At 40.3% G+C, this 24,532-nt stretch overlaps 1 protein-coding gene across 1 annotated transcript in view; it reads right to left on the bottom strand.

The window, feature by feature from the left end:
• Positions 1–2,123: 2,123 nt before the first annotated feature.
• ROBO2 (roundabout guidance receptor 2) overlaps positions 2,124–24,532 on the bottom strand; it is a 707,829-nt gene continuing 685,420 nt past the window's right edge. The window contains exons 26-29 of the mRNA XM_074983473.1: positions 20,991–21,161; positions 13,358–13,618; positions 5,672–5,872; positions 2,124–2,581 (exon numbers count right to left, since the gene is read on the bottom strand). Coding sequence (XP_074839574.1) covers positions 2,580–2,581; positions 5,672–5,872; positions 13,358–13,618; positions 20,991–21,161 — 635 coding nt within the window. The 3' untranslated portion in view covers positions 2,124–2,579. The remainder of the gene's footprint in view (positions 2,582–5,671; positions 5,873–13,357; positions 13,619–20,990; positions 21,162–24,532) is intronic.

Genomic DNA, 24,532 nt, shown 5'->3' with positions numbered 1-24,532 from the left:
CAAGTCCCTCTTTTAAAAGCACATTACTCACTATAAATGTTTTCAGTCTTTTCAGTTTTTTTTAAAAAAAGGAAATAATTTAAAAAAAATAGAAAATTAAACTTCATTTTAAAAATATGTATTGTGGATTGTTGGAAATATGCTGTAACGAAAAAAGAGAGAAAAAAAGAAACATCACCTGTAAGATAATGGAGACATTTTGTAATACACACTGACTTCTTGTTCTGTAATATTGTAAGAAAATTACTAATGAACAAAAACATACAGAAGCAGATGGACAAATTAGCGAATATCGTGGTACTGCACAGCTTTAATACTGACACATATTTAGTTTCCAGTGGAATAGATAAAACATAGCTGAAAGAAACTGCGATGGCTTTTGTCAATTTCTAATCTCTCCAATTTTAAAATAGAACATAGTAAGAAAGGTGTTCCACCAAAGCTCAGCACTAGTGTTCAAAATCAAAATCCTCTGTAGATGTATTGAATTGTTTCCAGAGCTGTAAAATTTGAGACGCGTGCTGAAGAATCTGTATCTTGATGTATCAAGAGTCAGCAAAAGTCTGAAGCCCTTTTTGCCTTGAATATTTCTATACAATTATAAACAATGGCTTTAACTATATTCATTTAATCAGCAGGAAAATTACATATATTCATTGGTTACACATATAAATAAATTCATACATTTTGTTTATTTTTGTCTTGTAATCTGTTAAGTAACAGATTTAACCTTAAGTAAAGTTAAATACCAGTTTTTGATATTTGACAGTGCTGAATATGATTGAAAACTGTAGTTTTCTTGTAAAATGGAACCATTAAATAAACCTAAAAGAAACACAATTTAGCAGTGTAATTTACTTTTCCAAGACTTTGCCATTACTAAAAGTGTACTTCACTTAATACTGGTGAACACCAATGTAATATACAAATCAGCATATTAAAGATATACTTAATGGAAGTTTAGATGCAAACTTGCATTCAAGATTAGGGAATTAACAGAAAGAAAAGCTGTACTATGTAATATTTAAATTAAGTATTGAATGAAAGTGGTATTTAACACACGAGGATCATTCTAAGAAAGGTTTAAAATTTACTCATTGGGATTTCTGAGATACAGAAAGTCATGAAAACTAATGATGAGACATGATGCTGTTATTAATGTCCACTTACAGAGTTCGGTTTATTCAAAAAGTGTATAAACATGCGTAACTTTGTTATTATAGTAGGGTTGAAATTCACACGTTAAAAGTAGGTCAAAGTTTTTTTTATCCAATTTCTGAGAACATATTGTATTGAAAGAAAATATTTACTGCAAACTGAACATAATTTTACCATTGTTTTCTTATTCAAACACTAAGAACTTTACTACAAATTCTGTGGATTCAACTTCAGTTATTGAGGACTTCAATTAATAAAACACAAAATTTCTAGACTGCATAAAAACAATTGTGTAATGAATTTCAGTGGTGCAGCTCTATCCTCTATTGTACTGTACATGTATTGGAAAGATGAACTAAAATACTCCAACGTATTAGAATCATCTTGAATATGTCTCAATAATAAATTGCATCCTTAGCTACTTGCTAGGTAATCCCAGAGTTTATATTGACTGTTTTTTCCTAGGGGAATTTCTGCATTTCATGCTGTCTTTGAGAGATTAATTATGGTAATTCTTTTTAAAACGTAACATGAAAATGGCTTTAGTGAAACACCTTAATTTCTCTTGCTTGCAGCAAGTCACCCCTCCCCTTACTGAATTATATTGGGCAGGTAAAAACTGATCCTAAGAGTTGAAAAGATTAGTATTCTGTTCAGAGGTCATAGTTCAACTCTATATACCTTCTTTCATATTCACTCTTGAAGCTCCTATCTTCATCTTTTGACCCTCCCCACTTTTTAAATAGTAAGAGCAACCATGTTGCTTATTAAAAGAGTTAATTCTGTCCCTGACATCTCTGCTAACATCAGTTTTTCCTGTCCTCTTCCTATTTCTACATCCCAATGGAAAACCATTTACCATTACATCCATTACATCCAGCATGATCCAACACAGCTTCTAGCACATAAATGCTCTTCACACATTCAATCTTCTTCTTCATGTCACAATGAGTAGAGTTTTGTGCTTATCACCAAATAAAATTGCAGTGCAAACTTTAAACATAAAAGTTACACAATTAAAAGTTAATATATGGCACCACAGCCTATTAATTCACATATAGTACAACAGACCAATAAGAACAGACAATAATATGAACATAGCTAAAAAGAAGGTGAGCTTGCATAGCAATGCAACAAAAGAAATTATATACAGAGGGGAAACCTTTTCATCCTGGAGGGTGATTTTTTTCTTTCTTTTTTAATATACGCCTGACAAGAAATAGTTTAAGGTGGGTGGTGTATTAAAGAGACAAACACAAGTATCTGTGGGATATGTGTGGCTGTGTCTTTACATTGCATTTACAGTTCTTTTAATAGTACATAAATAAAGAAAATGTTCATTGCACTGTTTAGTGTCATCACTTCCATGAGTTCAGACCTGATGGTCCTTCAGAGCAGCTTGGGATGTCTCTTCTCAACTACTCTATAGAAGGAAAAAAAAAAAAAAAGAAAAATTGCACTAAATAAACAAATCCTCTGATTATATTGCAGCAGCATATCACATAGACATTTTTTTTAAATATTGCTTATATTGCATATTGCAAGTGCTTGGCTTTAAAATTCCACACTTACCACCAGAGATAGTAAAGATACTCAGGGTGCGTCTACACTTGCATTCCTCTTTCGAAAGAGGTACGCAAAGGAGGTAAATCAAAAATGTAAATGAGGTATAAATTTGCATATTTTGCACTTCATTTGCATATCCCAATTTCAAAAGAGCTTCTTTTGAAAGATGAAAGCCAGTGTAGAGGTTGCTCTTTTGAAAGTAAACCCCATCTTCAAAAGAATCTTCTTCCCTTTATTTAATGGGAAGAATGATTCTTTCGAAGATGGGGTTTACTTTCGAAAGAGCCATGTCTACACTGTTTTTTTTCTTTTGAAAGAAGCTCTTTTGAAATTAGAACATGTAAAGGAGGTGCCAAATAAGCAAATATGTTTCTCATTTGCATGTTCAGTTTACCTCATTTGCATACCTCTTTTGCAAGAGGAACACAATTGTAGATGCACCATAAATGTCCCTTCTGTGCATGTAGCTGTGAGGTAACTTCAGTCTCTCTCTTCCCACCACAGGTAACTACTGACGGGCTGGGTCTTTGCTGTGCCTGAGGAAGTTAAATGCCTGTGCTGATAGTCCATTGAGAGGTAGGGGTGTGTGTGAGAGAGAGAGAGAGAGAGAGACACAGAGTGAGAGAAATCCTTTCCTGATTAATAGGACTAGTAGGTTTGATCCAAAGTGTATTGAATTCAGGCATGAAGGCATACCACACGCTAATGGTAGGTCTACACAGCAAAGTTACTTTGAAAAAACGTACTGTTTACCAGAGCGAGTCTCCAATTTTATGGGTCAGTGTCACAGTGGAGAAGGGCCTGGCAGAGATGAGAGAGACACACACAAAGGTGTCTTAAAGGCACTTTTGCACAACCCTGAACCTGAGACTGATCTTCTCACTGCCTAGGGCACTATGTCATCACCATGGACATATGCTCACTGAATTGCAGCAAAATCTTAGCCACATCCCTTTTCCTCTGGCCACTTTCTTTGCCTTGGTGGTATGATGGGTCATCCTAGGGCCTTGCCTACATGTGTAACTACATGCTGCTGCGAGAAGAAGGTTACATTAATGTGACAGTGCATAGCCAGGCCTGCTGACTGAGGGTGGCGGGGCAAAGAGGGCTGATGTTCCCAGCCACTACCACTACCACTACCACAGAAGCAGCAGTGGCCAGAGCTCTGGACCCTTTAAATCATCACTGGAGCCTACTGCAGCAGGCTCTTGGGCTGGCTCTGAGGGCAGGGAAGTGGGCAGCGTGGCATGCTCCTCGAAACACTGAAGGCTAGCTGCTCCCTGCCCCGCCCCTTCTTGGAGCTCAGAGCAGGTCCCCCCGACTTTACCCTGGGGACTGACAAGTCTGTTCCCCCATCACCAGTGTGTGCAGATACGAGCAGTAATGAAAGGCTCTGGCAAGGGGGAAAGATTTGAGCAGAAGGGAGCACCCAGAGCTTTTCCCTAGCATTTCCCCACCAGCATTAGTTAGGCAGAAGGACACTAGTCAGCTAAAACCAGCTAAGAGCACACAGGAGGCACGACCTGGACATGAATAAAGCCATGTAGCAAACATACCCTAAAGTTTTGAAATGTCTTTATTTTCAGTGCCTTCTGTCAACATGGTTATTTATACCTGTGCTGGAGGGTGTCCAATGTATGTACTCCACATTACACCCCATGTGGAGGACTAGCCTGAGATACCCTATATCTTGAAGAACTTTCTGTCACTGAGTAATGCAACACTGACATTGCTTTACACTGACAATCGTCAGCCAGGGTCAGACATCAGCCTGCTCTACAGGTGCTGGCGGTGGGCTGAGACAGTCCCAGAACTTCCCTCAAGACTTCTAGCCCAGATGTGTTCTCACTGCATTTCCCACGCAGCAAGAGCTCCACAGTATTTACTCTTCCTGGAGCAAAAACGTCAGTTGCTATGATCGAACAGCCTGAGCTCTCATGTGAGTGTCAGCTAGCTGCTGCATACACTGCATGGTACCAGGTATGATACATATATAGTAGTAATACATTTGGGAAAGAGTTCTGCTGCGCTGGGGAACTTGAGAGAACAGGATGCATCCTTTTTTTGGGATGTACAAAAGGGAGACCCTCAGGTTTGGTTTACATTAGATCTTACAGTCGACTGCAGATACACAATTCTAGTTATGGCAACAGCATAGCTAGAATCGACGTATTTGCAGTCGACTGTAAGGGCTGTCCTCACTGAAGGAGGCTGAGGGGAGTGTTTCTCCAGTCAACATCCTTTACTCCTTGTGAGAGCAGGAGTACAGGGGGTTAAATTCAGATCCCCAGAGACATCAATTTTGAGCATCTTTAACAACGTGCAAAATCAAACTCTGGGAGATCAGCCTTGAACAGGTTGATCTCCCAGTATGTGTACACTTACCCACAGTTGGGGCCAGGGACACAAGAGGTGAGAGCAAGGTGAATCAGAAAGAGAATGGGTAAAGAAGAGGCGTGATGAGCTCACCTGCAGTAACCAGGCAAGCATAGAGCTAATGCCTCTTTTTAATGCACTCCTGTAACAGCTCCACCAATGCCACTTTCAGGCCAAGTAAAGTGAACATGGCCAAAAAAAAAAAAAAATTGAAAGCATGACTAATTCTAACCACCTGACCTGAAGTATGCCCCCTAACACTAGCATGAAATGTTCAAGGATGATTTAAATGGATGAACCTGGAATAAGTCACATTGTTAACATGGATTAACAGTCTCGTTTCAGGATGCAAGCTAAGCGAAATCTAAAGGCACAGAAAGATACATTTCAGGCACTTGTCTTTGTCACAGGGAAGTGATCTTTCAGAGATAACAGAGATGTGAGTCAGAGTCACATCTGACTGTCAAACTGCGCTTCCCATGCTCTGGAGTTCAATCTTGCATCAGTGAAAATTTTAATGTAAATTTCTCCTTTACTTTTACATTTGAATTGTAGCAAGAAAGACACTCACATAATTCACCAGTAAACTGTCCTGGATTATTTGATCCCATATATCCTACATCAAGAAGGTCACCAGCATTGCGTTGGTGACCTCCTCGCAAGGCTTCGCCTTTTCTGGGTCCAGTTGATCCTTTAGAAGAAGCTGTTCCTGAAGAGCTGTGACCACCTGGGGACGGGAAGCTGGGCTTGCTATATGGCACCAGTGCCTCTTCTAGGAAAAACAAAAATCAAATCATGTATATATTACTAACAGCCTTCGCCAGGTGTGGCCATCATACTCAGTGAGTATTACCTTTAGTAAGGGGCTATTTTGTCTTATGTTATGACAATAATACCCCAGAGCCTCCATGTGCACCCCAAACTGCTTCCACAGACAATGAACCTGATGTGGTTTGCTTGTAAATTTACAAACCAGTTTCCATGAATTACAAAATGACATTTATTGTGACCAAATATACGAGCACTCAGATTGCTTGCTAGAATAACTGCACATACAATTTCCAGAACAATGCAATGATTACATTTTCCTTGAAGCACCTAGGAGTATATTTTTTACCCTTTAGTTTAACTTACGCAACACCACTTCCATCAATTTACATAAAGAACTGTGGTATCAGTGAATTTAATTAGCTTCCTGCTTCACAGACCTTTCCAAGGCTGTAAAATACATTGGAACAAAACTTATTTTCAAATAATCCTATTTCTTACATATTTATGTGTGTGTGTGTGTGTGTGTGTGTGTGTGTGTGTGTGTTGCGGGGTGGGGATTAAACCTTCTGTAACACTGCTTCAGGGGTGCTACATGGCCCTTGTTGAACAAAGGGTTACTTCCCACCCTGTTTACCCCTCCTCTTGCACAGACAATAGACATCTTGGGAGACAGACTGTCTTTGGGGAGAGAGGGATCAAATCCCAGTGGCCATAGACTGGCACACCTGTGTTTGTACAGTACTTAGAAAAACAGGGCATCAAACCTGATTGGGTCCTCTGGGAATTATTGCAAAGACAGAAGCAGCAGCCACCAACAGAAGTGTTTTGACTCCCACAATGAGGAATTTAGCAGATTATTTTGTGGAAATATTTTTATTTTCTTGTTGTACACACAGCACTGTAGCTGACCTAAGGAAAAGACCATGCTAACTAGCAGACCGGATCAAGGTACTTAAGCATACGTATAACTTTAAATATGCTTTCATAGTCCCTTTATAAAAGTCAATAGGACAACTCAGGCTATGTCTACACGTGCAGAGCTTTTTCACTGAAAGTTTGTTGGTCACAGCAAAGTGCTAAAAGAAATGCAGTGTTTTGTATTCACTTTGTTTTGCACAGGCATCAGACCATGTTTACTTATGCCCCACCTGGGCTGCCAATGAGAGGAGCACACTGTGGTAGCTATTCCACTACGCATTGCTCTAGGACACAGAGCAAATCATTATGATAGCAGAGGTATGACTGCCACCGGAAGCAGCATCTGTGATGCAGGGCTATGGCGAGACCCTGATCTCAGCTCCCACCTCCCTCTCTAATTTCACACAGCACATTCTATCTGCATACCAATTGTTTGCATTGTGGGAGGCAGTCAGAGCATTCCACATTAGTGATTTGTTTTGCATCCTAGAGCAGTGACAGTCAGCAAGGAGCTAAGGGGGCGGGGTGCTATCCTGCTGGCATGACTGCTGACTTTCAAAAAGCAGCCACTCCCACTCTGCCTTGTGGGACAGCTTAAGTGGGTGATTAGATTGTTAAAAATCAATCAAGAGTCTTCACCGGAACATCTGTGCAAGAGGACTGTCATTGTGTTGGCTTTATTTTTGTGCTGAAATTCAGCAGTTTAAGTGCAAAATGTTGATTTCCAGTGGAGATGCTAGTGAGAGTCTGGGGAATAAAATATGACTTTTTGCACCAAAACAGGCAAGTGTAGTCATAGCTTCACAAGTTTAAAGCGTGCACTTGCTTAAGTACTTGCATGACTCAAGGTTAAGGTTACTCCTTCCACCACCTACTATTTGAGTATTTAATTGGGCAAGATGTATCTCATATAATAGGAGGTGGAGGCGGAGGCAGAGACAGAGAGGGAGAAATAGACAGCAGCATTGTCCAACATGGAGCGCCCAACAGGGAGCGCACAGATCAGAATCCAGCTTGCAGAGCCTTTTTATCTGGCCTGCTGAGATGGCAGCAGCACCATTTTTAAATGGTGGTTGGGCAGCTCCGAACCATGTGTCTCTTTCAGGCGCCATTTGCTGCTCCTGCTTGTGCTGCTGCTCTGCCTCTGGCTTGTGAACAGCAGGGGCAGCTCCCAGAACCCTACTGTGCTGAAAGAAGCATGCTCTGGTGGCAGCCCTGGCGCGTGGGACTCTGTTGGGGTGCAGAGCTCTGGCGGTGGCCCAGGGACATGGGGGACTCTTTGGGTAAGCAGAGCTCCATCAGCTACCCCACAGCCAAGGAGCGGAGCTCCGCAGGGGCCACAGGAGAGTACTGCCAGCTCCAGGGCTGACAGCTGGCAGCTCCAGCCCTGGGACCCAGACAGTTAATATTGGCAACCCCAGGACAGAAGCAGCCTGGGAGCTGGCAGGGAATGGCAGCAAGCAGAGCTCCTGGGTCAGTGAATCCTGGGTTTGTGGGGTGCAATTTGGTGCTGTGAGGAGAGGTTAAGCTTATGGGTGGGGGGGCAATTTGGGGCTGTGTGTGGTCTAAGGCTGGGGGTGGTTTTGGGCTGCAGAGGGTCAAGGGCTGTGGGGTGTTTTGGGGCTGTGGTGAGTTGAAGGCTGGGGGTGGGGGTTGATGGGTTGAGGCTCCTTTGTGTTTGGCCCCCAGAACATGTAAAAAATTGTCATGTGGTCCCCAACGAAAAAAAGTTGGACACCCCTGCTAGATAGGGACTAGTGAGAAAGGAACAAAGAGATTATATTTGACTCCCTTATATAATCTTAGGGCTGACAGGTCTAGAATTCTATCAGTCCAGGATATCAGCTTCATATGCTGTGATTGTGCTGTCCTTGTTGAAATGCAAGTGAACATTTAAAAGACATAGCTCTTTTCACAGCAAACCCTAACAGCAGGGAAAGCTCTTTCCAAAAGATGGATGAAACATGGAGCAACTGAGCAAAGCCAGCAATAAACACAAGCAGAAGAAAGCAGTTTAGCAGAAAGTTGGATACATTTATAGAGTATTGCACAAAAAGATGCTAGTTTTGCAGAAGTTTAGGAGCATGAAAAATATTATAAACTTGTTTGTTTTTCCAGTTTTGGGATGAAGACCAAGGTTTGGTGAATAATCCATTCTTTATTACTTTTAAGAGTGAAATGAAATACTCAGACACCCCCTGCAACCTCTCATACTCTATCATATATTTTAAGAACATGTAATAAAATATCTGCTGGTTTGATGTTGCTTGAGAAATGTGTAATTTATAAAATTAACAATAACAATACAAAATAAGAGTTAGATTCTCCAGACATTCTACAACTTGGATGATATTTGTCTAAATCCCACAGACAGCTCCAAAGGATATGTTCTGTCTCACACTAGCTTCTTTTGGCCTGATAGTGCAAAAAAGTTCAGCAAGCAGGGGGAGGGATAGTTCAGTGGTTTGAGCACTGGTCTGCTAAATCCAGGGTTGTGAGTCCAATTATTGTGGGGGCCATTTAGGGATATGGGGCCAAAAAATAAAAAGCATGGTGCTTGGCTCTGCTAAGAGGACAGGGGACTGGACTCAGTGACATCCTGAGGTCCCTTCCAGCTCTACAAGATGTGTATTCTCTCTATATTATATATATTTTATTTAGTATCTACCCATGTGGTTATTTTTGCAGATCCAAGGCCTTAATGCACACCTAAAACAACTGAGTTTGTTTGTCCAGACAGGTATTTGTATGGACCCACATGCACTGGACAACCACAATATTCACTTTGTTTTCAGAACTAAACTAGTCTAATCTAGTTCACACGGTGTGTTCATCAGAGGAGTAGCTGAGCACATCATATTTAGGTGTGTTGCCACTTTTGCTCCACTCAGTGATTCTGAGCATACTAATAAGTCACCAGTGAAAATATGGTTTTCAGTACTATACTACTTATACTCTCTTATAAATTTAATGAAATCCTGCACAATTGAAGTCAAAGGGCTTTATGCCCCATTGATATCAATGGCAGCTGACCAGGCCCTAGGTGGGGCCCTAGAACAAAAAAAATATAATATTTTATGTCTACCATGATTAGAAACCCTAATACCATAATTAGAGTTATTATTATAGCTAGTACAATTCTTAAATATCTGATAAACATTACTGTTATTAATTGAATACATCATATGCTGAGCATGATAAATTTTTCATTGTATAAATCAATCAAATTAAAAGAGAGTAATACATTCTTCTAATAGTTCTCAGCCAGCTCTGCTTATTGTTTCATACACACAGAACCGAAAGCAGGCTTGGGGTTTCACAGGTAAAGTACATATGGCCCCTGCCCCAAAGACTTTACAACCTCACGCTTTGATCCTGCAAATATTTGTGCACGTGCGTAACTTTTTTTCAGGTTAATAGTCCCACTGACTTCATATCTGGGCCAAATCAATAGGACTACTTGGGAACACAGGTAGCCTCAGATGCAGGTGTTTGTAAGAGCTGGGTCCAAATACAGACATAGTGCAGTGAGTGAAAGTAATGCAATGGGAAAAGGGAGACAATGGACGGAAGGATGAGGGTGACAAAAAGGCCATGCAGCTACTGTGGTTGCTTAGGCACGTTCTTGATTCTTCTTATACATATAGTCGTTATCAAAACAAAAAAGCAGTCATGTAGCACTTTAAAGACTATATTCTTATGCAAGTGTTTTCAAGCAGGTTGCAATTAGCATTTTCTTGCAAAGCAGATTATGCCTCTCATCACATTCACACTAAAAGTCATGCTTACAAAATGTTAAGGCAAATACTTGGTAATAGTAGAAACTGTTTTGAATGATATCAAGGAAAATGAGCAAATAATTTTTCGGAAAGACAACAATTAAAAATGCTTTCTTTTGGAAATGTATGCTAAGTGTCTAACCCTGTTATCTCGCTTCCCAAGTGACCTTCCTCATTAACTGAGGAAATAGTTCAGGGAAGCTTTAAAGAAAAATACTCATAATTAACCTTATATAAGGGGTGTGTGTCTATCCATTGTTAAACCTAATGGAGAAAAGATCACGGAGACAAAAAGCTTCAATACAAGAAGAAGAGAAGACATATATTGACACTGAAAATGCTGGCATAGCTTCAGGAAAGCACCTTGCATTCAACTATAGGCCATCACAGAGAGTACTTTCTGAAGACAGATCTCTGCATGTCTCCCATGGAAAAAGGTAGCAGCAGCTCTCAATGCACCATATGCATGAGGAAAAGTCAGTTGCCTTGGGGATCTGAAAAGATTCACAGGACAGGAAGTTTTAAATCACTCTAACCTCTGAGGGGGTCTGATTCAACACTCCCTGAAGCCAATGGGAATTAGTTCTTAACTCAGTGGGTTTTGGCACCGGCCTGAGGTGTGAGGCATGGGAGCCCTACTTTACAATCCCTGGCTGCGTCTACACGTGCACGCTACTTCGAAGTAGCGGCAGTAACTTCGAAATAGCGCCCGTCACGTCTACACGTGTTGGGCGCTATTTCGAAGTTGAAATCGACGTTAGGCGGCGAGACGTCGAAGTCGCTAACCCCATGAGCGGATGGGAATAGCGCCCTACTTCGACGTTCAACATCGAAGTAGGGACGTGTAGACGATCCGCGTCCCGCAACATCGAAATAGCGGGGTCCTCCATGGCGGCCATCAGCTGGGGGGTTGAGAGATACTCTCTCTCCAGCCCTTGCGGGGCTCTGTGGTCACCGTGGGCAGCAGCCCTTAGCCCAGGGCTTCTGGCTGCTGCTGCTGCAGCTGGGGTCCGTGCTGCATATACAGGGTGTGCAACTAGTTGTTGGCTCTGTGTATCTTGCACTGTTTAATGAAAGTGTGTCTGGGAGGGGCCCTTTAAGGGAGCGACTTGCTGTTGAGTCCGCCCCGTGACCCTGTCTGCAGCTGTGCCTGGCTCCCTTATTTCGATGTGTGCTACTTTGGCGTGTAGACGTTCCCTCGCTGTGCCTATTTCGATGTTGGGCTGAGCAACGTCGAAGTTGAACATCGACGTTGCCAGCCCTGGAGGACGTGTAGACGTTATTCATCGAAATAGTCTATTTCGATGTCGCAACATCGAAATAAGCTATTTCGAAGTTGGGTGCACGTGTAGACGTAGCCCCTAAGTTACATAACTGTTCACACCCTCATCAACCCTTCCTGCACACTTACTAGAAATGGAGCTGGGGAGCTGAGGACCTCCCCTGAATCTGGCTTCACACAGCAGAGAGATATATATGGTATGTAAGTGGTGTCTATGTAGAAAAACATTGTGTACAGATATGGCTACGGATATAGATCTATCCTGCCATTAAGGTTGTTAGTGGACTATATCAAGTGAATTCCCACATATGAACATAATTTTTAAACAAACAGTTGTACTGTGAGGACTGTAGAACAACCCATACCTTTTAAGAATTGTTTTGGTTTGTTTTTAGTGGCAAGATTAGTTATTAAAATATGGGTTATAGTATTTACTGTAGCAACTGTATCTGGATATTAACCTTTTTTTTTTGGTCTAGAATTAAACAGACCAGGCATTTTTCCTCCGAGCCTGTCCTGAAACACAGATAAAGGAGGGTATTGCAGAGGTATCAGACAGGGCCCATACAAATACCCTTGCTCCAGGACAGACGCACCTTCCCCTACCATTATTTTTACAGACAGATGAAAAGTGCGTAGATTAAGCAGGAGAATGAACATTGAAATAGTTATTGCCAGTGTCATTGTGTAAGTTTACTGCCTGCGTGTGGGTCCAGCCTGGCCCTAGGAAAAATGAACTATATGTGATGTATGTATGTATGTATGTTCCTTGTGAAATGATCCCCTGGTATCATTCTATTTAATCAGTGCTGGGGGCTACAATGTGAGAAGCAGATTAAGGAAAATAGGAGCTCCTGAAAAGAAGCTGTTAGTGGCTGAAGTCCAGCTGACAGAAGAACTCTATGCATATTGTAGAACTGAATCTCCAGTTCAATTTCACCTCCTTCTCCTGGACACATTTTTACAGCCTGAGATCGATTTAGAAGTCAAGTTCACTCAGCAAAGACAAGTTCCTGGTTAAAGTCTACACTGTCATCAATCTAAGCCTCACAGAGGAAGGTTATTTTGTCATATACTTAAGTTGATAGGAAAGGATGCTATAAATATAACCAGGAGAAACAGCTTAGGCTAAGGAGGGTCAGCCCTCCGTAGGTATGCAAAAGCAGCTGGTGCCAATTTAGTTTCTGGTTGAAGCTACTGAATTGAATATATGGCTTTACAGGTCTGTTTAAGTACATTTTATAAAGGGGAATCATTAACACACTGTTCTCTTGCCTTGCCCACCAACACAGTGTTCAGAGTTTAGTTTTTCTATGGTTATGTTTGACATCGTTATTAATTCCTTGTATGGTGTAAGGGGTTGAATGTATTTATTCTTGTAATATAAGCTTTGGCAATGTTGGGGACTATTGATTTAAGGGATCTTATGTACTAGTGAATTGGAAACCCCTGGTGGAAATGTTTCAAGAAGCTGTCTACAATTCTTTTACTGGTGCAGCACACACACCTGATCCAAATGCTTGTTTATGTTGGGCTTTCCTGAAATCTTCTTGACGTTCTGTGGATCTTATCCATTCCTGGGTTTGCCGCTGCCACTCTAATGATGTTCTAGCTTGACGATCCAATGAGCTCTTTGTTTCATCTATGTTGGAGGTATGCTGCCTCTCAAGAGAGCTTCCTTTTCTCTCTGCCGAGCCTCCACGTTGGCCAGGGCCTATCTGCTGCCTTAAACCCTGACCAGGGGGCGGATCTGGTGGTGGTGGAAGATCTAAAAAACGTGAATAAGATTTAGAACAAGCTAATGTTTAATTGACATACATGTATTGTATGAAACTGCAGAGAAAAAAGTCTCCCCTAATAAAAGGATTTGAGTCACTTATTATGACAAAAAAAATGGAAATCCATGTTAGCCCTCTCACTACGAGCCTCTACCTTCAGCAACTGTATTATTAATGCTTTCAACCTACAAATGAAATCAACAGAATATGAGATATGCTTTATGTTTCTCAGCACACAGTGTACTATACCTAGCCAATTGAACAACAGTCAAGGAATTACGTCAATTAAAAAAAAATCCATTTGAATTGACTGGATTTGTTCTGTTTCAGTCTGAGGCTTACCTTACTGCCCCCCACAAGCTTTGAGTTTCATTTTGGGTTTCAGTTTCAAATGAACTCACAATCTAAAAGTAAAACTCAATCAAATCCCATGAAGTTATTTTTTTAAAAAATGGTAATCACTGATAATCAATTATAAATGTGCAAAATATATTTGAAACTGAATTATTTAATAGGATATTTTTCCCCCAGAAAACCTTTCTTTTCAGAAAACAGTTCAATCAAACTTACTGTTTTTGAAAAATTTCAGCCAGTGTTATCCAAATTAAAACAAATTTTCAAAGACAGGTTTCATGTCAGGATTAACTTGAGTTCTACATTTCAAGTTTATCCACTAAACTTGTAGTACTGTTCTAAAAAAGTGTCAAAATATGTTTGTGATGATGAAAGCATACTTTTCTCATTATATGGAATTCTGATTTACCCTGACAGTGATAAAACTCCATAGCTCAAAATTAAAGTAGGAAAAGAAGAGACCATGGTTTTCTATGCCCTCAAGATCAGATAGTTACGAATTACAAAAATAAATATTGATGTGCCTCTGACATTCCTCTGAGAGGCTGCCCTATTCTGCTTATCTATCGTATGTTACAATAGCCTGTTGTTTATCACTGTTATGTACTATACTGTGGTTCAACTTTCTGTATGGGAGAAATTATGAAGATATTTTTGGAACGATCCTCAGATGGCATAGATCAATTGATTCCAGTGGAGATATGCCAGTTTACAGTGCCTCAGTCTCTAGCTCTTTGTTTTTTAATCCTTCAGAAATTACAGCGTTTAAAAAATATTTAATAGGAACTTGATCCAGAGCAGTGGATGGATGGAGGAGTATTTCTCTGCTTTTAGAAGAGGAGTCTCAGGTTTATAGCTATGAAGGGAATGAAGTCATTTTATATATTAACGAGGAGGCCTTGGTCAACAGATTTATTTTAAAATACTGGAACTGCTTCTATTTTATAAGGGGTATATTTCCTCATTTTCATGTCCTTGATGGTAGAGGTAATACTTGTATTTCCTATGTACAGAACAGTGATGTCTCAAAAGTTGATGAGCCTTCTTCCCAGTCAGCACTTTTGTTGTGAATGGTTAAATGAGAAAATTCAGGTTATTTGAGACAACAGGCCAGTGCGTAGTGGAGGAGAGATATATCCAGTAGCAGCACTGTATCTTTGCTCTTGAATAAGGTGTCAAACCCCAGATTAAAAGCTCTCTCTTCTGGTTAGCAGAATATTATACTAATCTGTCAGTGGGCTTGGTGTATCCTTTATGTTCAGTGCTAATTTATTTGAGGCTTTTTTTGTGTTGAATACAAATGTGACCTTCCATGCCAACAACTGTGTTTGAGTTATTGGAGGTGGAAAAGGGAAAGGGTATGGGAGCCTGTCAATACTAAAATTGCTTTATAGTTTTGGCTTCCAAAATGGCATTCCTGATAATTGATTTTACTGTAATCATAACTAGTCCACGACACTAGCGTCTGCTTATACAATTTGAAATTCAGATTACTGAGGTCATAATTTATAATCTCTATTTGAACATCTATGGAGTCCAGTAAAGGCAGTCTGTGGCATCCAATAATAACATAAACTATTACAATTTCACATAAGCAAAATAAAATTATACAAAGCAACAAGTGTGTAAATTTTAAATCTGTAACAGACAGTAGAACAGCAAAAGAACATCATTAAATTCAGTGTATACGGTGCCTTTCATCTGGCTTCCCCAATGCAGTGAGCAAACTCCCATTAATCAAACAAAGAAGAAGGTAAAGGCCTTGCTGTTAAGGAACAAATTGGTAATCAGGAGATCTCAACACAACTCCTGGACCTGCAGTAGATTTCTTCTGTGAACTTGGGCAAATCACTCAACCTTGTCTCTCTTGCTATTCCAGCTCTAAAATGGATATCATTGCCTGCTGCACATTAGTGATGTGAATGTTCACATTTGTAAAGGTCATTGATATTCTTGGGTGATATCAGTTATTTGCAATCAAACAAGATGTTTTTGAAGGAAGTCTCACTGTGCCTGGAGCCATGATGAGTCTATTCTCAGTTCACATCAAGCTAATCTGTCCCGCTCCACTGTTTAGTGCGTAAATCCGCAGTGGTGGCAGCACCTCAAAGAATATAAAAAACACCATATAGTGGTCAATCAAGAGGTTGGGATTTGGGCTACCAGAAAAAGGATAAGAGAGACTGGATCAATTTACAGTCTCACTTACCGATGTCCAGGACACTATGGTTAGATGCAACTCCATAGCACATCTTGAAGGGAGCCAATTCATTTCTTAAGGTCAATGGCTCCAGGAAAATTGTAAACCAAGAAATACAGGGATTTTAGAGGGCAGACCCTGGTACATGGTGAGTACTGCCTAGTATCTTAGCTGTTCCATCTCTGTAGAATTCATCTTTCTGTCATAAGGTACTACGTACTTATTTTATATATCCAGATCTAACTAGCAACTGCTTGGTTTGGTGGAATGCTGGCTAACCACCTCCAGCAGTATCTAATGTTGAGATCACAAATTTGCAAGCTATTCTGTAACTGAAATGGTGGGGATGGAGGCCTTGTCTCCTGATTGCATAATTGAGGGACTGGGATTCAGATGCATTAGCACAACACTTACCACACTCAGAGATTAATGGAGGGTTGTCTTGGGTTTAGTTTAGCCCTCCTTATGAATGCAGAGAGCAAGCTGACTCACACAGCCAAATCAAACAGGCTCTTAGGCTGTCATCATCAACTGAATGAAGGCACAGCAAATGATTGCAAGGTAGGCGGCAGGCATCCCTTTCTGCAAGATCTAGCCATTCATTGTTTTCCCAGGGAAGATTATTATTGTTACAGTCAATAAAGCTTCAGCCTATGAGCTGTTTCTTGTGATCGGAGTGTATGTCATCCTTACAGTGTTACAGGCAAAAGGGAGCAGAGGCAAAAGCTGGACAATGACAAATAACAGCAAGTCAGTGGCAAAGATGAGGAAGTAAGTGATGTGCTAACTTCAGGACTCCTGCTGTAGCCACTAGACACACCTCCTCTCTGGTTCTTCTTCAATGGATTAGTCCAGCACTCTGTTCTAGTAAAGAGCTAAATTAAAAATCAGCCAGGAGAGTATGGTAGTATGGTTAAAATATACAGTATGCAGTGCTCTGAACTTCATAAGTCTATTAATTAAAAGAGGAAAAAAGTAACTGACAGCTATTTTTGACTTTTGAATGTCCCACTGAGACTGACTCTACTCCCACTGCAGTCAAAGGCTCTACCCACATGGTGCTGTGAGCTCAAAATAAACTGTGCAACTGAGTAAATTTCAAAATAGACTATTGCATGTAGCACTGCCTGAACAGATGCCATAATAACACACCTGTTATCTTGAAAACTGTGTCAAGACAACAGGTGCATTGCTTAGATGCGGACAGCTATTTTGGTATACTTTCATATCCCAAAATAGCACTCACCATGTAGAAACAGCCAAAGGAAGTTTTGCCAGAACTTCAGTAGGAGTGGATTTGGACCATATTTGATATGGTAGATCAATTATTGTGTGATTCCAAATGGTGGGATTTTCAAAGCCACTGAGGGAATTTTGAGTCACAGTTTCCATGGAAATGAATAGGAATTGTGTCTAAATCCTACTGTCCAGCTTTAAAAATCTCACCCCAAGTTTTGGATGTCCAAAAATGGGTAGAACATTGTGCTGGGATTCAGAAAATCAGAATTCTGTTATATACACATATCTCATAGAACTGGAAGGGACCTTCTGAGGTCATTGAGTTCACTCTTCTGCCCTCACAGCAGGACCTATCACCACCTCTGAAAGATTTTTTTTAAATCTGTGTGTCCCATTCCCCTAAATAGCCTCCTCAAGGATTGAACTCACAACCCTGGCTTTACACGGCTATCTATGCATATTAGGCTTACCATTGGCTTTAATGGGTGCTGCACTTGAATGTATTTGAAAACCCTACCATGGAATAGAGTAGGAATGCAAATGAGGAAACCCAACTTTGCAAATGAAATACTGATTTACAAATCTCATGCTTCAGTTGTACAATTGTGCGTGATCATGTTGTCGTGAGAGATTTTGAAAAAAAAACCAGCCATGTAGATGGGGTTCTGTTGGGGAAAATCCCCTTCTTCAACAGAATGCTTATCCCTCATTTTTTCAGAGATAAAGAAGGGGCTTTCTACATGGCTGATATTTTTTTCACCAAAATCCCTCCCGACAATGTGCTCATGCGAGATTATGCAAATTAAGCATGAGAGTTGTAAATCAGCACTTTATTTTTAGTGTTGGGTTCCCTCATTTGGATTCCTCTTTCATGAGAAGAATGCCGTGTAGATGTAGTAGCCCTTGTTTTTAACTCAATACATGAAGCAGCTCTGGAGTGAGGGTGCTAAACAGCCTATCAACTAGATACCTCCTTTTGACTCACTTTGATATTTTATTACTCCAGTAGAAGACAATTGTCCCAAACTCAGCAATCACCCACTATAACCCCTCAAGCCCTACACTTTTATTGCTCATCTTATGCAACAATTGAAAAAACAATATAAACAATATTAAAACGGTGATAAAAGGAATTAGGAAAGAGATTCAGTATATTACAGGTTCCTTTCTTATGCTTAGAACATATACCTGTTGTCTCCTTTGGAATACGTATGTAGTACATATTTTAATCTAAGATCCTAATAGATCAGACTAATGATATCCAACAGTGGAGTAAAGTAATTGCATGCCATTACTTAAGACTGGGAGATTGAATAACAATGCCACATTACAGGTGTTATTAGTCAAACTTACTAAGGAGACTCCAGGGAGGTTTCTTTACTATAAAAAAAGAAGTTAAAAAACCCGGATTGGAACCACTTCTTTGATAAATTAGGACTTTCGAAGTTCTGGTCTCCTTCACTAATTTAAACTGTAGCATGAAGAGCAAAATACAGTACTTTGCAATGCTGCCTGCATTCCACCTATGCTCCATGATCTACATTGACATCCAATGTGCCTCTGAGTGCACATATTGTTATTAAACATTGATATTGCTGTAGCATCCCAAGACCTTAACATTAAATCCCCATTATACTTAGCCCAGTTTAATACATAGATAGACATAGACTTTACTCCCAAAGATCTTACAATTTAAGATGGTACGTGACTCACAAAGTGTGGGGGAGAAGAGAGAAATCAAATATATGCATGTTTGATATATGAATACTCCTTTGCCCAATAAAAATAAGGTGACTTTTTCCATTTAATACACACCTAGCCACCATTATGTGGCTGATTTTAGTGAATGTTTTGGTAGAAGAGGATCTTGAGGAGGGGTTTGAAGAGGGAGAAGGCAGTAAGGTTTCAACCAAAGAACATCTATGTGGCTTGGGTTATGGCTATTTTAGAGATCACCTCTTTTCTCATAAGATAGAAAGGTGGTGATCATTTGTGGATCTTGATCTAAAAAAACCCCCTATTTTAAAGTGTGTGCTTATGACAAGGCATTTTTGACAAAGTGTTTTCCCTGCTTTTGAATTTGTTCCTCACCACCTTGGTCTGACAGAGCCTGACATTGATCTTTAATGCCTATCTATTTTTCCTATCCTACTTCTGAGTGCCAAGACTAACTTGAGTGAGGGGAGCTTTACAGCTTGGGTGGATGAGGGTCCCAATACAGACATTGGTCCTATTGGTACAGTGTTAATAAATTCTGTATATATGTCAAGGGTAATGTGTAGGCACATTATACATAAACAAAAATAACTCAGAGCTACACACAATCTACTTGCAGTGTGGCATCTGAGCTCCCAATAAAGTAATGGAAGGGTTTACAAATGAAAGGTTGACTTGAACTCTGAGAAATGTTCACAATAGAAACTGACACTACACACCACCTGACTACTGCATTTTGCTGGAAAATGTGTCAAGGCTCACTAAAACTTAGAAAGAAACAAGAGGCTCATTTCTGAGTGAGCACAGATCACAGGCATAAATCCCATCCTAGCAGGGTCTGAAGTAGAGAAAATACAGCTCCATGGGACTCCCTTCTTTCTATTGTTGATCTGCCTGTGTGGAAGAGAGAGCAGGCAGCTGCAAAGCATCAGAGGGCACTAAGGGTTGACCAGAACAATCACAAATAGTGAAAAGAGTGACTACCTCCCCACCCTCATTAGAGGAGTGGTGAACATGTCTGGTAGCTCTTTAGAGTTCTTTTTTCTGCCTCCTACCCTCTCCTAATCCTTCAGCCTTTACAGAGGCCAGCTATGAGAGCAGCACAAGTGGTAAGAGAGCCACACACACCATGAGTAGATGGTGGTTCTGTCTGTTGCTAAGACAGTTTTGAATGAGGTAGGGATAACATGGGAGGTAGTTGTCAAGGTGATTACAAGGAACAGATTGATCAGGGATTTCCAGGTTGGAAATGGAGATTAAAGAGAAACAGCAGGGCCAGAGAACTGAAGAGAAAAACAGAGCCACTAGGGAGAGGAGATGAGTGGAATTCAGGAACAGGACAGCATTACTAAGCAGAAGGACAGGTGGGCAAGGGAAGCATGGTATGAGTTAATATGGACCTTTGTGTGGATGGCACAAAGTTACAAGCAAAGTAGAAAACAGAATGGCTCCCTTTGAATTTGGTCTTAGAAAACCCATTTGGCTATTGGTACATCCATACATTGCTTAAGGTCACGGTTTTGGTGATATTCAGTCATTTTAGATATAACTTGCAATTAAATTTATGGAATCCTGAGAGGAGTTAAGCCATCCATAGATGAATGCAAAAAAAAAAACAAAAAAAAAAAACGGTTTGCCTTAAGTCTTACTCAATGATGCACCAACTAAGTTTTTCCCAACTTTCACTTCAACATTATTAATTTGATGACTCAGAGCTCTTCCAAATGAAACAAATCGCTTGTTTCAGCACACATTCCTTAAGGGAACACTTTACACAGATTTATTTTTTTTTCAGTCCTGAATGCATGGAACATATCACTATTACCGAGCTGGCTTCAAATCAAAGAACTTACCATCTGTCATTCCCTCCCTGCGGTGAGGCAATGGGGGTTGGTCCAATCTACCCCCCTTGTGTTTTTTAGTAGGCCGAGGCCTCTGACTCTGATTCAGAGCTGCACTGGTGTTACTGTCAGTTGAAAATGGGCTGCTTGGCCGAGGTCGCTGGGAGGAAGGATATGCTTTGCCTAGAAGGGGTAGGGGAGGAGGGGAAAGGAAATCCAAATGTAAAATATTATTATAATGAAGTAGGTTGTCCACTTATGTATCATATCTGAAGTATTACATATCCTCCCTGTCAGCACACAGGTGAACACCGCCATCCTATAGGAAGCATCTCTATGTTCATCACTAGCACAATGAGGGTCCATGTCTATGACTAGAGATTGGAGGCTCTCTGGTGATACAAATATTATTAATAATAATAATGATGATGATGAAGATAAAGTAGATGCCCTGCTGAAATACCCACTAGTTAACTCACTTCAAAATACTCTGCAATGAGCCAAGTAAGAAACTCAGCATTACATTTTCCTTTAAAAATTTAATTAAAACCATTCCAAATCAATCATGATAAAACTGTTATATGGTGTGCAACTCATACCCACTTTGTACGCTAAACAGATGTGTTCAGAACAATTTCTTACACTAGCAGGGTGAGAAAAGAGTTTTACAATTGTATAGTATTTGTTCACCATAACCCATTTCTTTCTCTGTGTCTAGCACACAAATAGTGGACCAGATTTGTGATGGCTCCAGGTGTACTGTATATGTGAAGTAACGCCAATGACACTAATGTGACTGATTTTACAAAACATATTTTAACTAAATCTATGAACCCAAAAGAATAAAGAGAAAGAAGATCAATTTTATAATGCTTTCTCAATATTCTGAGAGTGTGCAAAAACTTATTTTGGATACGTGTTGACAAACTGAATTGATTACTTAAGAGTTTCGTTTATTGTCAGTGATAATTATGACTTCTCTATACCCCTCCTCTGCTTGATCCTATTTTGGAGTGTTCAATAAGAGTGACCATCAGGCTGGAAGCATTTTGCCATGGTTAGCCCCCAAAGGGCCACTGGTGGTTTATTTACGTGCACAACCTGTGGTACAGCCACTTGCACCTCCTGTTAGCTGCAGATTACCGTTCCTGGCCAATGGGAGCTGTAGGAAGTGGTCACAGCTTCCTGCCACTCTCATGGGTCAGGAATGGTGATCTGTGGCCAATACGAACTGTGAGGTACCATACTTCCAGACTGGCATGTAAATATATCATTGGCGGGCTGTCAGAGGCTAACCTTGGTGAACAGCTTCTGATTCACTTCCCACCTTGTCCTATTCTAATCAAGCATTCAAGAGTATCATAGATGTAGTTTATTTCTATTTTTACAGGTATGTATTAATTCACTCAAATATTCCATAGTGTTCTGAAAACGTGCTTACTTTTTAATGATTGGATGAGCCATTTGGAACCTTTTCAGCATGTTTTATTCTTATTTCACTTGTTTGATGTCTGTAACAAGTACCTTAGGAGGAACTTTAACATTGTGCTTTATTTCGAATTAGTGGTTATTCTGACCTTCTTTAATTTTCTCTAGGGCTGAATGTGTTAAGGCAACTAAACTCATCTTTGTATTAAACTGTGAAGGACCAGTGCTTAGGTCTGGCCAAACTGAGCAGGACTTGACAGGAGAGAGAAGATGGCTATATGCCATCTTTGTGCTCCCCGGGCTGGTTGGAATTGGGTGGGTGTCTGGCGAAGAACTTCAAGAAAATCCTGGACTGCTCAAACCTAAATTGGCTGTTAAAATCCCGCAAAGAGGCCACAGGTTTATAGGGAACCACTGGAGCACAGCAGTGTTCTATATACATTCTCTTCTTTTAGTTATGTCTGAGCACACACTCTACTCTGGAAGGGTTTTTTTAGGGTTAGATATAGACATGCTGACTGTCTATCATCTGGGGTTTTCTCTGGTACAAGGGGATCTTTATTTGCCAATTAGTAGAACTTTACACCCTTATGCACTGCCAGAGTGGTATAAAGGTGCTGCAAAAGGAATGAAGATCTGTCCCACAGTCTCCCAAAGACTGATTTTTAGTAATTCATGCCTGCCAGGATTGCTTTTGCCTATTTTTCCCTAGATATAGACTGAACCAGAAAGAAATGCTTGCCAAAACAGAGAGGATTTGATTTAAAAATAGTAAGGAAAAGAAATTCAGAGACGAGTCTGAAATCCCATCCTTAACTCACTCCATTTTGCAGCACAGATGTTTTGTAAAAATCAACCCCTGCAGCACGTAGGCACTATGGAGTGTAAAAATAACCTCCTACATGGTACTTCAATCTGCACCCGAGAAGAATAATGTAAAGTGTCTGAACGTGCATAAATGTCATACTGTTTGGAATGGGACCACATGAATGAGCACTTGGACATTTTAGTGCACTACTCATAGTGTCCATGCTGGTCAGACAGGGCCTGGCACACTAGTGAGGACTAAAACTTGCACCTCTCTGGTGAAGTTTAAGGCACCTCATAGAGAAGCCCTGAATCTTGGATGCAATGTCATCTTTAAATGAATTCTTTTGCTCTCATGGGTATGTGTCTGACTCTTAATTTAACATGCAGGCTACCCAGCACATATATTTCAGTGCATGTGATATGGTTAATAGCTTCTCTGTTATTCTCACCTCTTTAGTAACATCTGCTCAGTTGTGCCAGACCATCTATTTTGCTGATGCAATTGCTCCATAGTGTGTTACAAAAATGAAAAAAAAATTTCCAAACTCATTGAACTATATGAAAATGAGCAAGATGGCACTTGGAGACCTGAATGACAGTGTCACGAAGGAGTGATACTTGGTCCCAATTGGCCACTGCTTTGTCCTCTGTGCAGTCAGACACCCATGAAAACTGAATGTAAGATGCTACCAAATCAGAATGCACCAATCACACCAGTGATGGTGGTTTACACCCACTCAGCATAGGTATTCAGAACTGCATAGGGTACAAGGGAGTGGAGAATTACGACTTGAGACACGACCCCTGAATGACAGTCATACACAATATTGCCTCTTCTCAGATACAGAAATGACTGTGAAGAGACATTATGATGCATCAGGTAGATAATATGCACTTTAAAGTCCATATAAATATACTGTTCAATAAACCAGGGATAAGGATGGACAAATCATGTCATTTAACTATATCAACCCTGGGGAAGTTTTTTTTACTGCTGTATCAGATCCATAGAGTAGAACAATAATCGTTTGCCATAATGGTCCTTTGATGATAACTGGATAGTTGGCATATTCTAAAACATAATGGGTTATCAAATAGATAATATATTAGCATGCAATTTTAACACACTAGGTAAACCATAACACCACCATCAAAATCTGATCGGGTGTTTTTCAAGGTGGAAACACCCAATACTCAACCAGAAAGATGTACCCTTCTTGCATGGATATGCTACACAATAATACATTTTAAAGTTTCTGCATGGGAGGGGGAAGCAGCCTGTAACTTTTAATGAGGTTGATACATACAACATTAAG

The sequence above is a fragment of the Carettochelys insculpta genome, chromosome 1, assembly GCF_033958435.1.
Source record: "Carettochelys insculpta isolate YL-2023 chromosome 1, ASM3395843v1, whole genome shotgun sequence".
Taxonomy (NCBI): Eukaryota; Metazoa; Chordata; order Testudines; family Carettochelyidae; genus Carettochelys; species Carettochelys insculpta.
Note: the sequence above shows the minus strand (reverse complement) of the source record. Positions and strands in the feature narration are given on the sequence as shown.